The sequence below is a fragment of the Trachypithecus francoisi genome, unplaced genomic scaffold (genome assembly GCF_009764315.1).
Source record: "Trachypithecus francoisi isolate TF-2019V2 unplaced genomic scaffold, Tfra_2.0 Lachesis_group16, whole genome shotgun sequence".
Lineage (NCBI taxonomy): Eukaryota > Metazoa > Chordata > Mammalia > Primates > Cercopithecidae > Trachypithecus > Trachypithecus francoisi.
In genome coordinates this window covers 53,683,879-53,700,002 of record NW_022681461.1, presented here as the reverse complement: position 1 = coordinate 53,700,002, position 16,124 = coordinate 53,683,879, and the positions used below count along the sequence as shown (strand labels likewise).

The 16,124-nt window shown below is 37.3% G+C and overlaps 1 protein-coding gene and 1 pseudogene across 4 annotated transcripts in view; one reads left to right on the top strand and one right to left on the bottom strand.

Moving 5' to 3' along the window:
- The window catches only part of ELAVL2 (ELAV like RNA binding protein 2), a 79,223-nt gene extending 72,139 nt beyond the window's left edge, over nucleotides 1-7,084 (top strand). The window contains exons 6-7 of one of the 4 annotated variants that reach the window (XM_033237500.1): nucleotides 3,699-3,737; nucleotides 4,300-7,084. In XM_033237500.1, the coding sequence (XP_033093391.1) occupies nucleotides 3,699-3,737; nucleotides 4,300-4,627 (367 nt within the window). In that variant the 3' untranslated portion in view covers nucleotides 4,628-7,084. Of the gene's footprint in view, nucleotides 1-3,698; nucleotides 3,738-4,296 lie in introns of all 4 variants that reach the window. The other 3 variants (XM_033237499.1, XM_033237501.1, XM_033237502.1) reach the window with 3 other exon arrangements.
- Nucleotides 7,085-14,451: 7,367 nt separating this feature from the next.
- Nucleotides 14,452-14,961, bottom strand: LOC117099247 (annotated as a pseudogene).
- Nucleotides 14,962-16,124: the final 1,163 nt, after the last annotated feature.

Sequence of the window (16,124 nt, the reverse complement as noted above, 5' to 3'; positions counted from 1 at the left end):
TAAAGATGGACAAATATATTAAATATCTTGCTCATTACTATACTGCTTGGCTTCATTTTCCATGTACTTAATATCTTAGTAAATATCTTTTAAAGCGAGATCCATAAAATCATTTCAGATTTCTCATCTGACTTCATGTGATGCCTGTTGGATTATCTTGTGTCTAACCTCATAATGTAGCTTGTACTAAGAGTAGGAGAAATAATCGTCTCTCCCTTTTCTTATTTACTTGTATTTCCCTTACTGGTACCATTCTTTACTCTGATTTTTATTTGTAGTAATCTTTTTTTAAGTTACTTTTTCTTTAAATGAAGGTCATTTTAATTAAAGCGGGTCATCCAGACTAATCCTCCATATCTGCTTACTGTGTTACTTGTAAAATGGATTTTGTTCAGGCTAAAGAGCAGGGGAGAGTGCCACTGGCCACCTCTCCCCTTCGATGATTGCTCAGTCTTCTGCCAGGGAGGCAGGTGATACACAGGACTGAGAAGTACTGGGTTCAGTGCATCTATTAAATACAAGTAAAAATATTTTATTTTAAATACATATTTTATATTATATTTTATTTTAAATATATATTTAATAGATACTTTAATATTAACCTTCCATGATGTAGTACATTATCATCCACACTCCTCCCTGAGATAACTCTGGAGGCAGCTAGTTTGTTCTCCATTTAAAAATTGACTTCCATTTATAAATGACCATAAATAAAAGATGTCCTTGAGCAGTGGACAGACCCAGCAAAGACATATTTCTAGGGGCTTGTAGTAGTCCTTGTGTCTTAGTTGCTGCACCATTTTCTCTTACAACTGCCTGCGTTACAGTTTGCCAAGTGCTACTAGATTTGGAGTGAATGGTGTCCATGTGGAGCACCCACTGCCTTTTCTGAGCTGCCATGGGAAACATGATGTGTGGCACTGAGAAAGCTAGGAAACACTTCTGGGCCCAGCTGCATACAGGCAGGGGTGTTTCAGCAGTGCCTGGGCCCTGTTTTCTAGGTTCCGTGCTTCTCCCTACACTCTTTGGTGATGGGAGAAAAAGAAATATTAGAGTAGATAACTTGGCTTAATTCCAAGGACGGTTTTTTTCCTAAAATGAGAGAGAAGTGAAGAAATCAGTGAAGATCATGATATCATGTAAGACTTCATAGATAGGGTAAATAAGATGCCCTATCATAATTTGGAGGGTCCTCAGAGATCCTGTTATAAAAATTCCAGACTTCCTGTCTGGAAATGCCAGAGATGGAAGTGGGGGAGATGGAGAATGGAAAACGAAATGTTTCTCCCTCATTGCGTGTGCAGTCATGCGTCACATAACAACGTTTCAGTCAATCACATGTACGACCATGGTCCCATAATATAGTAGACGGCAAAAAATTCCTATTGCCTAGTGATATCGTAGTCATCCTAACATTGTGCAATGCATTACCTTTTCTGTGTTTAGATATGGTTAAATACACAATATTTAGCATTGTGTTAGAATTACCTACAGTATTCAGTACAATAACATACAGGTTTATAGCCCACGAGCCATAACCTATACCATATAGCTAGGCGTGTGGTAGGCTATACCATCTAGGTTTGTATACGTACATTCTGTGATCGTACAACAATGAGATTACCCAGTGACACATTTTCAGAACATATCCCCATTGTTAAACGATGCCTGACTGTAATTCATTTCAGGGGCAGGTTTCCTTTCTACCCTGTTTGAAAATTCTGAAAACTCATTTAGGAAATTCTGTCTCTGGGCATGGGCTTGGTGTCCTGAGTGGGTGGTAGCAAAGCGTGACCTGTCCCTAGCTGGATGCAATTCATGGGCATAGATGGTGTAACTTTTGAGTGAGTTGATAAGGTGCCTCTGCATTCTGGCCCTCTAGCACTTTGGTTGGAGACCTCAATATGCTGTTCTGTTCTATAGGTACCATATGCCAGATGCATTCTTTATTGATCATTCCAGCAATTTGATAAAATTGTATTGTTACTTTATGATTGGTGATGCTAACAATGTGTTTGTCTTTATTGCTGGTATTGGTGACCCTTATTCTTGACTATAAAGGCATGGCATCTTTGACTATACTCATCTCTGCAAAAAATAAAACCCCACATATATACCCTTTTTACTTAACGTGCAAACAAGGTCATCCAACCAATCCTCTTAGTAGTTTTCATTCTGAACTAAGTTGACAACAGTTTTGGTAACCTCATTGTCTTTTTTTGATCATCACATACTTATTATAAACTATCAGTGACCCTGGCTTGTGCTCAGTAGTGTAATGAGAGGGTGGTAAGTCAAGGCACACACAGACACACACACACACACAAAGATCTTTTGTCATTGTGATCTGTTCTCTTTCCTTAAACTTTGCATAAGCTCAGTTCCTTTCATCTTTACAAAACAAAATTTTCAGTGGAGATTGAGGGCAGGGATGTGGGGAGACTATATTTTTCCCCATTCTGAAAGACCAGATGAGATGCGTTTTGGCTTTTACAGAACTAAAAGGAGTTGCTTTTGCATGTATACTTTAGTGTGACTTGATGCCACAGGTTAGGCAATAAGGTTGAGACTTTTTTCAAACTTAGCTTTCACAGGTGTTAAAGAAAAAATTCTCCACCGCCCCCCCCATCCCCAGTCCTGGAGGGACAACCCTGGGATGTCTTTGGAGAGTGTTGAGCATTGTAGCAGTTGAGAGTGGTTGTGGGCTATGTATTGTATTAAGTTATGCCTACCTCCTCAAAACACGTAATTAATTGGTAAGCACTGTGGAAATTTTGGGACATTAGAGTGATGTTTTGAAACTGATGAAGAATCAAATACTGTAAAACTAATTTTTGGTATAAGAAAAAGGTAGAAGGTTTTAAAGAGTAATGACACCCCCACCCCCACCCCTATTTACTTTCTTTAAACATTTTTAAGTGAGGCTCAGGTTGGCTTGTTTTGTTTCCTACCTGGCGTTTGAAAACTGAGTAGGACGACACTTTCTGTAGCGTAATTTGAATATAGCTTCCAGATCAGGATCTGAACTCCTGGCTTTGTTGCACATTAGAGTGGTGGGTTTTTCTTTTTTCCTTCTCTAGACCTCAGCTGAGCACATTTCATAAATGAGGAGGGTTAGCTCAGGTTGTCTATAAGGTTTTTTTCTACTTGTAATTATACCTCCTTGATTCTAAGAGATGAAAGTCCTTCAAAGTTGGGAAATGAAAGAGAAACTTACGAAATTCTATAACCTGCAGAGTTTGAATATCAATGCCATAATTTACTAGCCCTGTGGTCTTGAGCAAGCCACTTAAACCCTGTGTGCCTTAGGTATCTGCAGGGACTAAAGGAGTTGTGAAAATCAAAAGTCGTATAAAGTACATGTTAGCTGTACGTTGATCACTTTGAACCCACCTGATGAGAACCCGAAAGTTAACTATCCCAGAGCTTTGGCACTTCCTCTCTGAAAGGTATCCTCAGATGACCGTCACTGTGTCCCGTGTACTGACGCTTGGAGAGAGAAACCATTCACTGGAAGAACTGTCCTGTGGCAGTTGGTGCCCATTAGCTTAAGAATGTAAAAAGACCCAGCATTCTGAGACTTCACACATAATCAGTGTACAAATATCCCCTCGGAAGACGGCAGTAATGAGCCCAGCTTTCTTGAACATCAAGGGGAAAAATTAAAAACTGAAGTTTGCTAAATGTGTGTTTTGCAGGTTGGACAATCTGCTCAATATGGCTTATGGAGTAAAGAGGTAATGATAGAGGTTCATGATACTCATAATCCCTTTCCACAGTTGATTGGTTTCTTTGATTTTTGGGAGTGCTGTTCACACCCCTCATAAGTTTTTGTTGGGTTTTATTTTGCATGTGCAACCTAATGAAAAGCTGCTCCTTAGAAGCACAATTGACTCAAGAAATTTTTATACCACTGGATGCCACCTGGTCTTAAAAACCCATCATTTGTTTCGTATTGCGTTATGATGTTATAGCATGTTTACATATGTGTTGATCCCTTCCCCTGCCAATCCTGCTTAATTCATGAAGCCAGTTCTAAATATATTTCTTTGCTATTGTGGATGATATTTAGTACAGTGAATAATGGTCATTTCATAACTGATTAATATCTCAGTAGTCTAGCATGTCACTGCAAAGCCACACACAGACCTTGGTCAAAACATCAAGTAGTTTATGTATTTGTTGGGGGAGGAGAATTACTAAAATTATTGGGGATGGAAAAGGTATAAGTTCATTGCTATAACCAACCTCTGTTTTTATTTTTTGTGTGTATGTGTGTGTTTCCTTTCTGTTTAGTAGGTTTTCTCCAATGACCATTGACGGAATGACCAGTTTGGCTGGAATTAATATCCCAGGGCACCCTGGAACAGGGTGGTGTATATTTGTGTACAACCTGGCTCCTGATGCAGATGAGAGTATCCTGTGGCAAATGTTTGGGCCTTTTGGAGCTGTCACCAACGTGAAGGTCATCCGTGACTTTAACACCAATAAATGCAAAGGTTTTGGATTTGTGACTATGACAAACTATGATGAGGCTGCCATGGCGATAGCTAGCCTCAATGGATACCGTCTGGGAGACAGAGTACTGCAGGTCTCCTTTAAGACAAACAAAACGCACAAAGCCTAATGAGCTCTTGTCCTCAGTCCATTTATATATGAAAACTATACAACAAAGGCAAGTTAAGAGAAACTTTATACATTAGTAAATGTCTTTGTAAGTCAGTGTTGAGATGGGGATAAAACGACTACTTAGCATCCTAAGAAATATGTGAGATTTTTTATTGCTAGTATTTGAATTAAAACTTCTTAAATATCTTTTATGTTTGAATATGGACAAGAGGTACAGGGTTTTTACCTGTCACATTGCATTCTATTGCCTTCTTTGAAGAAGGTGGACCTTTTAAAGTGTTTCAGCTAAGGGAAGACATTTCTTTTCTTTTTACATAACTGCCTTGAACCTGTGAGTAAATATTGAGGCTTTGTGTTGTAATTCTTCAGTTGGTTGTGTCTTTTTTTCCCCCCTTTTTTTCCTTTTTCTAATTAGCTTTGTGTTTGGTTTACATTTAAAGCATTGCTGTTATGTCTGTTTAAGAAAAGTATTTTGAAGTTTACATTTTTATTTATGAAGTTTAAAACAGTATTTATTTTGTAATTATGATTTGGGTTGGGGAAGGGGGGGCTACATTATAAACGCTTATTGTAAGAATACTGGAGAACTTTTCGTAAAGCAGTACCTTGCCAAAGAGATAAGAGCCTCTTTGATGTGGGTTTAAAAAAAGCATCTATTTTTATAAAAAAGAAAATTTGGAGAAACTTTTTACTGGTCCTGGAACAAATATTTTGACTTGAATACTTTGAGAAATCTCTTCATATGACACCTAGTGAGCTTTTAAAATTTACCAGGAAATTTGCAGCGGTTGAAAAATTTAGAAAGATTTATGGTGTAGAAAATACTTTTGAGATCTTTGTATGAAAGGAGTAGAATCAATGGGGGAAACACTGCTGGTTTCATTTTTGTAATCACCAGTGGAGCGTCTGATCATCCTGGTTATTATGATAGGTGGCTCACATTGATTTGTGATTTTGAAACAAATAAAAAAAATTTACAAAAGAATATATAAGAGCAGGCAAGAAATTTAAATTACCAAGAGATGGGGGAAAAATCTGTTCTTCCTAAAGAAATCCCTTCAGATAGAGCTCATGGTGTTTAGTGATGTACTTGCAGTATTGTTTGAAGAATTGTTTTGTCTTAAGGAAAAAAGACATTGCACATGATTTGTACTGCAGCAAATCAGCAAAAGTGATCTGAGTTGGATATATTTGAAGGTATTTTGAAAGTTACGTTCAAGGCTAACACCTGAGCTTTGTGTAATGTAAATAAGACCTTGTGTTTATGAACCTTTCAGCTAATTTAATTTTTTTTCCCTTACATGCCAAGTGATGTTCAGGTTTTGAATGTTTTTGTATCAGTTTTTTCCTTTGTAAATGGCATTAACATTGTTACTTGAGGTCTTGCTTAATCACTTTTGTTGTCCTGAGGACTTGAATTTACAGTGCATCAGATTTGTTGCTAATTTTGTCTGTAGATAGTCTAGCTTCAGCTGTTTATGGTGATGCTACATTTTCGTTTATAAATATGTTTGTGGTATAAAAAAATGAGTATAACCATAGGTTTTGAACAAATTTCCTTACATTTTTCATACAAAAATCATAAATATCTGTATGCTATTGAAATTTAACTTTGTATGATGCTTAAACCACTATTTGGGGAAATAATAAAATAAGTCTTTACCATGTATGAAAGAAATTTTAAAAAATACAAAATATTTTCTGATTAGCATCTAGCTTATAATAAATTTTCAAAAAAGCTGAAGGCAAAAATGCCTTCATCAGGATGCACTGAGAACTATATAGTTACGTCCTGCTTTTTGTATAAACTGAGATGCTCACATGCTTCCCCTTAGAACAGGCAATGTGCTATGCATAACATAGTTGTACATTATCTTTGCGGTTGCTTTGAGTTTTATTTTTTATTATTTAAAATTGTAGTTATAAAATTTTTCAGTATAGTACAGTACATATACTGTGAGGCGCGTGCTAAAGTGAATAAGCGAGTTTTCATGCTGACCCACTCAATGCTATTCAGAAATCAATTGGCTTAGCACTTTCTCATATCCTTAGGTGCATTTAGATTGTCAGAGTTAACCTTCTGCGTTTACAAAAAAAAAAAAAAAAAACACTAAAAAATAAAATACATGTATATACTTAAAAAAAAATAATAAGGTTTCCCTCAAGGGAAAACAGCAGCTACATGCTTCTTTCCTATACTACTGTAGCAAACCAAGGCATTGATGAGAGGGCATGCAAATTGTGCTTCACTTTACAGTGTTTATCAGAGCACTTAATAAAATGTAAGGCTGGTATTTATTTGAAGTTGTACAGTATGACTTAATTCACATCTGTTGGAATAGAAAATATATTCTGTTGAGTATTTAAGAGGCTGTACATGTTTTCTTTTGTGTTTGGATTCTTTGTACTTTTTCATGTTCAGTACATCAATAAACAAAGTTGAAGGGAAAGAACAGTGTGGTGAGTAGGTCTTTATACACAATTCGGGCGCACCTGTGCTCAGTCTAATAAGCAGACTTGCTCTCTTGAGTTAAAAGAAGTTCCCTCAAAGTTTCAGTGGAAAGCAGTGTTACCTCTTAGAATTCCAAAAGACAAGTTAATTGAAGTAGAACATGTAAAAATTTTTGGACTGAATGACACCTTCTGATTAGTTTTCAAATATTACTAAATGAGTAATTCTCACAGGAGAACATACTTTCCTCTGCTAGTTGTAAAGTTTGGTAAATTGGATATCAACACCGTTTTATGGCTGGGATTCAACCTTCAGCTTTTTGCACAAATAATCACCCTTACACATTTGTATGAGTTAAAAACCAAATAGAAGGAAAGTAGCTTACTCAGCTTCCACTGGCAATCTTTAATTCACTCATGGGATTAAGTGTTGGTGTGTAAAAGTTAACTTTTTTGCACACATGCTAGATTGTCAAGATATTCTTTCCTAAAATCAGAAACTTAGTTTCTATTAAGTTAGTGTTGTTGTGTGTTGCACGGGTTACAAACCACGAACTTTGCCAACCCTGTGTTTCGCATAAAAGTTGAGTTCTTGTATACACCCTTAACAGATCTGTGAAGGAAAAAAAGATTTCCTGCTGTTCTTTTGTGGAAGGATTCTACTTCTATAGAACTTCAGACAAATGAGTATAATAATGAAACACTTTTTTTTAAACAAAGTATACTAAATGACTTATTTTAATTTTATTGTATCTGTCGGCTTTTTTGGTAGAAGCCATTCTAAAAGTAATTGTCCTGAATTCACAACCTACTAGTCAAGAGCGTAGTTGAGTGACAAGACACTTTCTTTTTTCAACATGCATTTAGTCTTTTCTTATTATATGAATTTAATACTCTAATTTTGTGATGTTGGAACATCCTCCCCTCACCTGTCTCCTCTTGCATGCTTTATCAGTATTTTGATTGGTTTGCATGTTAGCAGTTCTTTTATAATTGAGCAGATAGTGGAAAAATTCTCAGCAAAGTAAGTTGATATAGTAACCACGGGTATGTTTGAGGAGAAATTTCGTTTTTCTCCCTTTTTTTACCTGTGCTTGGAAATTATCAGAACAATATTGAAATTCAGTGTCAGAACATGAAATTCTTAATGTTAACATCATTTTAAATTATTTTAATCTGAGGAAAAATGTTAGCAATTTAACCTTACTATTTTTTAAGATAAACAGATTTCAAGATTTCTGCTCTTTATAAGAGGTTTACGCATGAATTGTAGTGGAAACTGCCAACTACTTGCTTACAGCATTAACCTAGAACAAAGAAAATGTGTTTTTTATTAAGTTTGTTGAAATTGTAGTACCTAGGCCTATTAACCTACTTATGGAGCAATATGCCATATACCTTTTATTGGGTAGAAGAAAAAAAGGGGAACATTTAGCTTTTTGATGCCTCTATTATACTGGCACCTCAAACAGTGGATCAAATAAATACTGATAAAATCATGACAGTTTATTACTGGATGAAGAGCATTTACAGTCTGTCATTGCAGTTAATAGTCCATATTTCTTTACTTCTAGTAATATTCACACTCTTCCTCTGAAAATTTCCAAAAGTAAGCCCATTTCCCTTCAGGTTGGAAAGATTGAATATTTACACCACTAATACAGGCATCCTGTGGATATAGGATGGACCTTACTGAAATTAACCTTTCTAGAATTCTGGCTTATAGAAATAAACAGATTTTTTTGGTTGATCAACACATAGTTAACTATCTACTATGCCCTGGGTCTACAAAAGTGAGCAAAATACCGCTCTTACCTTCTTGGATACTACCTAGAAAGGAGGACAAACAAACCAGCAGGTTACGACTGCAAAGTCCTGAGTGCTGTGAGAGCCCAGGAGCAGCTGTCAAGCTAGTTTGCTGTAGTTTTTATAAATCCAGTTACAACTCACAAAAGTAAAACCTGTTCTACTCCTCTTATGGATGCTGCTTTCCCTTTCTTGGACTAATTATTGGCTGATTGTTTAATTTTCAGTCTGACAGTGGTATCACTTAGTTTTGCAAATCTTTGAATGCTCTCATACTCAAGTTGTCCAGATCCTTTCTTTAAAAAACGCGAAGCTACTAATACACGATAAGACACTATCTATCTGAATAATTGGATGGTGTGAGGTATCTGACTGGATAGTCTTGCTCTCTCTAAACATAATCTATGGAGTGACCATTTTGAATGTACTAATATAGTAAAGTACTCTGGATATTGAAAGTATACTTGATGGATTTTACCCTACCTTAAGACTCACCACTATGTTAGGATCTTAAACTTAGTATTAACATTACTTTTAGTTTAAGTAACTGAAGATGTAGGGGAGGACTACATTAGTACTCAGCCTCAAAAACACTCAGGTGTTTTTTTCAAATAAGTACCTTATAGCAACCTTATAAATAAAAGAAAACTGTCTATTTCTGCAGACATAAATGTGTGGAAGACACGCCTTTCTGCTCTCCTGGAGCCTGTCATGCTCTAGAAGATTACATCTGCAAGTAACTACAGTAAAGTGTTGGACACAAAGTGTGTTAAAAGAGGAGGAAGGGGAGATGGTTGTTCCTGGGATGGGAATGCTGAGTCACCCAAAAGTGGCAGCAGTTGAGCTGGGTCAGTAAGGGTATGTGGGATTTTAAAAGATACCAGGGGAGACAATTCAAGAAGAGATCCCTGTGATCAAAGACATAGGCAAGCCTCTATCTACTTCTATTATTTCTGGAGAATTAATAAGTCATATTCAGTGTAGACTTACGAGTTCCTTGGACATTTTTGTGCCCATGACTAGTTAAGTCTAAAAAATACCGAAACAGCAAAACTTTTTGCTTTCTTGCCCATTTCTATTGAAATACTAAAAATTATTTGCCATGATAGATTGTGTGTGGTTTGGGGAGTTCCATAGAACTTGCTAGGGACATTCCTCTCTTTTAAAAAAGAGACATTTATTTGGGGTGTGTCAGGCAGTCAGTATATGTGAAAAGATCAAAGAAAAACAGAATCTCTCCAGCAGTGGAATACTGATCTGTTTCTCCCACTGTTATACCTATTAAACTCTACTGTTAAGATGATAAAAGTGATCATTTTTTAGAATTTATACTATTTCTATGTTACACTACCTGATTCATTTCTTTCTTGGATATGTATTTTATACTCTTCTTAACCTGTATCACTCAAGTATCACCTTCATCGAAGGCAAGGGAAAATTAAAATTCAAATATTTCTCAGGTATTTGTAAGATGAGGTTTTAGTTTGATAGGTTGCCTTTTTGTTGTTGTTTTTTGTTTTGTTTTGTTTTGTTTTTTGGTGCTTGGAAACTCAGTAACCATTTCAATGATGAACCTTGCTGGTTTTTTAATCCTGTAAGGCCCTTTGACCTACAGGTTGTCAATAGCCATATGCTATCTCTAATGCTGATTTTCATGGTATGCTCCTTTTGAGAATCCTCCTCGTCCTGTTGAATGCATGCTTCAGAAGCCACCCGCCCATCTGTGGATTTTCTTGCAGACATGATGAGACCAGCAGCCACTCTTAGGGTGACTCACCGTTTGGAATGAAACACAGTTGGCAAGGTAGCTTTGTTATCTGGATTGCGGGTTTTTGATTGCAGTGTGGCAGAGGTGCAGCAGCTGGCCATGAGAATGGGGGAGGGAGGTCATGACTCATAAACCTGTGTAGGCATCCAGAAGATGTAGTGCTTTATTCCTTGGACCTTGAAGAAAAAAGCAGCCTATCAGGAAGTACCATTGAGCACCTTGTTGAAAGAAAACCCCCGTACTTCTACATCCGTATTATCGATCATCTATTTCTTTAAAAATGTTGTTATGCTTTAGGTAGTAATAATTACAAGAAATAATGCATATTTTCACACACACAAAAAAAACCCTGAGTTACTATCAGAAAGGTTAAGCAGATATTACTATAAATGCCGAACCAGAAATTGCAGTTGTTACTGTATTAAATGTTCTTTAGTAGAAATTTCATCTCTCGAGAATGGTTGCTACAGTGTGTGGTCTGTATGTAGAGAACTGTGTTGTTGAATGTATTCTGTTTTTCAGGAGTTAGTCTTAAAGAAGTACCTGCCTTCTATTCATACAATGCATAAGTAAATTACTACTTATGTTTTCTGTCTTAAGATGGCCTGAGGACCAGATGATAAGCCAAGCATTCGATCTTTCCTACATAAAGGTGGTGAGAACTTTTCATAAATTTCGTCTGAAACTTATCCTAATCCTAATAATGAAAATTTATTTTTTGCTGAAATAGTAGTACGTTTTAAAAGTTGTGCCTCCCAAGCTCTTTTATGTCATGAGTGCCTGTCCTGAGGGGGAACCTTTATCTCCACACACGTACAACCACTTCTAGGCCTAGCAGCACACCAGGGCTTATGTGTGGGAAGCTCTGTTTTAAATACTTTTTTAAAATTTCCATCCTTGTACTAAGTGTACGTAAGCTCCTGCTCTGTACCAGTCACTATGTTGTAAGATTTAGGCTGAAGACTTAATTTGTGTTCTGTTTTTCAGTCTGGTTTTGAGTTGGAAGACATTTCAGTGGTCTTGTTCAGCACACCTTATTTTGCAGATATATGAGCCAGACCCAAAGACGTTAAGGTTCTCCAAGATTTTTTGCTAGCCTGAGACCTGGCACTTAAACCCAGCCCTCCCCACTCTTGGAACTCTGTCCTTCCTACCATCAAAGTACTAAAACACAAGCTGAGTTAACTTTAATAAGCTGTGTCCTTTTATGACATCAGATTTTTGAAATCCTTCAGGATATGTGTAACATCTAGAAGTTGGACGTAGGTAAGTGCATATAGCATTTTTGGATGTGCTCAATATCATTTGCCTCCCTTAAGAATAATTTCAGTCAATAATAACATAGTCACTGTCGAAAATGTATAAAGTACAAAAAAATACAAGTCAAAATTTACTCAGTCCTTTCATGGAAAGAAAACATTTTTTAGTGCATTTTGTTTCTGCCTCTTTATTTTTAATCCTTTCTACAACATTTTCAAATGTTCAGATTTGCTTTTTTCTTTAATGAAGTTCTTTTGCTTTTTTAATTGTGTTCTTTATGTATATGGATAATATTTTTTGAGACATAAAATAATACATATCTGATTTTTAAGACGTGTCAAAGCTGTTTTCTGTTTTTTGTTATATTGAGTGTTGCTGATATGTCAGGGAGATATAAAAATCAGGAGTTCTGTGTGGTTTCCTATTACAACTGTATTTCTCCAGGCTTTTTTTTTTTTTTTTTTTTTTTTTGAGATGGAGTCTCGCCCTATCGCCCAGGCTGGAGTATAGTGGCACCATCTCTGCTCATTGCAACCTCTGCCTCCCGGGTTCAAGTGATTCTCCTGCCTTAGCCTTCGGAATAGCTGGGATTATAGGCATTTGCCACCATGCCCAGTTTTTTTTTTTTTTTTTTTTTTTCTATTTTTAATAGAGACAGGGTTTCACCACGTTGGCCGAGCTGGTCTCAAAACTCCTGACCTCATGATCCACCTGCCTCAGCCTCCCAAAGTGCTGGGATTAGGGGCCTGAGTCTCCAAACTTTTAAAAAGGCTAAAGACAAATTAAGTCCAGACACTGAGATCTCTCCAAACCACACTAGGGGTAGTGATGCCTAAATGACTACTTGCCACTGTGTTCGGTGGGCAATTTGGTTGCAAGCATCAGCTATGCAGTAGGGTCATGGATAGCGAGAGAAGTATGAAGCTATTTTTTCTCTTTATGGACAGAGGGCAAGTAGATGTCATAAGGTACTGATAACTACTTCTGTCCTTTCTTTTCTTAGCAAAAGAAAATGCTTCCTTCCCTAATGGGGACAGGAGGAGAGGACGAAGATGAACCCAATTGTGGGTGAGTAATCTTTCCTCCTCCTTCCTGGGTCTGTGATTGCGGTGATGTTCTGTCTTGCAAGGGTCTGGGTAAATACTGGCTCCTTATTGCTTGTGCTCAGAGAAGTAGCTGATGGTAGAAGAGCACTTTTAAAGGAATTGATGAGACTGAAAGCTGCTTGTTAGAGTGCACCTGGATCCTGTCATGACATCACAGGCGGACCATAAACGGCTCTCCAGAAAGCACGACAGCCTTTTTTCACCCCTTTCTTAACAATGAGACGTAGATTGGGCCTGTTCTCTATTCAAGCATCCTTATGAGTAAATGTCTATTTTTATGGTAGAGCTGCACTTTAAAAATAGCTCCAATCAGTGCGACTCTTTTCCCCCATATGTTAAAAAGTTATACATGAGTTAAAATATCTCAGATTGCTTAAATTCTTCCAAACGCAAGGCACATTCCTTTTCCCTTTTTTTTTTTTTTTTTTTACTGTGGGGGAGGGGTTTAGGTGGGTGGGTGGGAGGGTCGGATTAACTACAAAATAAGGACTTTCAGGGCCTCCTTAACTCTGTTTGAGACTTTTTAGCAGTAGCAAGATTTTTAAACCAAGATTTGAGATTTCTGACTTTAAAAATTCATTAATATTTGGTGGATACAGTCTCCTTCCTGAAGCGATTGTTTATTTTTATTGCTGAGAGCAATTAGCTAGAACAGTCACAGTTGCAGCTGTTAGATACTATAAGCTCCAGCGGAGATCACAAAAGGCCTTATGCACATTTAGACTCTGTATTTGGATTGTTGTTAATGGGTGATTCTTCTGGAGTCTACTGTGTTAGCAAATTCGATTGGGCGATCCTGAGCCAAATCAAATGTACAATGGGATCATCAGCATGCTGTGTTGATCAGAGTCACTTAAACACCTTGCTGCTTTGTGCAAACCAGGATGGCTGTGGCTGCATGTGCAGAAAGAACATGTAGTGTTCCTTTTCCTGAATCCTCCTCATGCAAACCTGGACGTGACTCATCTCAAAACATTATGCTGTTTTCTCAAGAATTTTTCCTTTTGTGTTTACTTCTTGTTTGCTGCTTTTGACTTGTTAGAGCTTTTGTGAGATAATCTGCATGTGCACGCATGAGAAAGAGATTCACAGATACAATCTGGTGCCCATTGATTTATGTCTTTTGGAAAGAGTATCTTCTTAGAGAATCTTGGCTCCAGTTTAATGGCTGACACTTCAGAAACAGCAGCTCACATGAAGGAGTTGTTTCAGTATTTTTCTAGTGTCTGTACTTCTGCCTATGAATATCCTTTTGGTGAAGGAGTGTATATTTCTGTGCATATCCATAATCATACTGCCTTAGGATTCACAATATGCTTTGTGTGTGAGAATTTTTTATTGGGGAATGGGAATGGGAAATGTTGCCTTGGGGTAGGATGTGCCCCACCTGACAGGGAACGTCCATTTGCATTCTAATCTTCCTGGGGTACTTTATGTAACTTTCTTCTTGGAGCTGCTCTTGCTGCCAGCAGCCTCTTCAGGTCAACTACTGACTGGCTCCTTCCTCTTTGAAGGAGAATTTCCTCTTTTTCTTAGCGACCCTCCTGTTGCCTGCCAATTTGGGATCACTAACTGCTTCCTTCTTGGGTGAAGATGTCTTCCTCTTGGGAAGACTGATGCTGCCAGTGGTCTGTTCTCGATGGCTACTAACCAATTTCTCCTTGGAAAAAGATTTCCTTTTATTAGGTTTGGAGAAATAGTTAGATGGGTCTTTCATTCCATTCTCCTGAGGAGCCTCCTGGGGCTTTTGCTTTTTCTTCTTTTTGGGTTTCACACTTATCTTTGCATACTCCTCTGGAGTTCTACTGCTATTTTCCAAAGACACGACAGCAAGCGCAGCTAGCGTTTCTTTTCCACCTTTAAGCATTTCTACTCCTGTTTCTCCAGCCTCCTAATAATCTCAGCAGCAGTTCTCTCTGCCTGAACCATTTCTGTCTTCATGACATCTGGTTTCTTTCATGGAATGTCTCCAGTCTCATAGAAAGACAGTCTTCAACTTGTTCTTGAAGCGTCTCCCCAAATACGCCCATGAGTACCTCAGCAAAGCAGTTGATTTGCGAGGCAATACTGCAATTGTTTTCCAGGTATCGGGAGATGCGGCCTTCATTCCTGACAGCTGCTTGGCCAGTGAAGGTGGAGTGGAAGATGAGTCCATATTTTGGTGTGTTACCGCTTATCGTCAGGGCTCTGGAGACTTGGTCCCTTTGCTGGGCCCTGGGAAACAATATGCTTTTTCATACGTTTTTTCCTCTGATTCTCACAACCTGTGAGGCAGAGAATTCTGTATTGTTCCCATTTTACAGAAGCGTACGTAAACTTAAGAGTTGGTAAATAGCAGCACCTGCTTCCTTTTGTACACTGTTGCCATTTTGTGGAAATAAGAAAAGGCATATTTTGTATATTCTGTAGCTAAAGTAAATTGATGGACTCCCCTACATTTAAAAGGCTGGTAGAGATTGCCCTAATTGTAGGACTAGTTCATAGTGGCTTCATAGTAAGTGGAATCAGGAGCTGTTACCGTGTCTCTTTTTGGGGAAATAATTTGGGAATGTTGGAGGGTTTTGGTAATTGTATTATAAGTGGGAATCTAAAGTATACATTGAAAGTTTGTTTCCTGCTAGCTAGCATAAATGAATTAGAAGTCATTACATTTTGATGAGATTTAGGCACTTATATGAAGATATTTTTAGAGCAGCTTTTCAAATGGCAATTGATTGACCAGATGGCAATCTGTTTGAGTAGCCAGCTTAGATCTGTTACTAAGTCAAGTAGTGTAGTTCTTTAATCACACCTCCCTGCAATAGAAATTTTCATATAATGGGAGAGGTATAAATGCTGGTATATTTTATCTAGTAATTTATCTAGTAATTTTAATAAAACTTTTTCTGTGAATATTTTTGTCTCTCTGGATAACGATTTTTAAATAATACTATCGTCTCCTACAATATTTGTGTTTTGAATTGACCACACAGAAGTTTCAGCAAATGCAAGACTTTCTTCCCTTTTTCCTTCTAATGATGATTAAATAATTATAGTAGTGTGAATTGTTGATGGATTTTTTTTGTTTCTTTTGAGACAATTTATATTTTATCTCTTTGGAAACC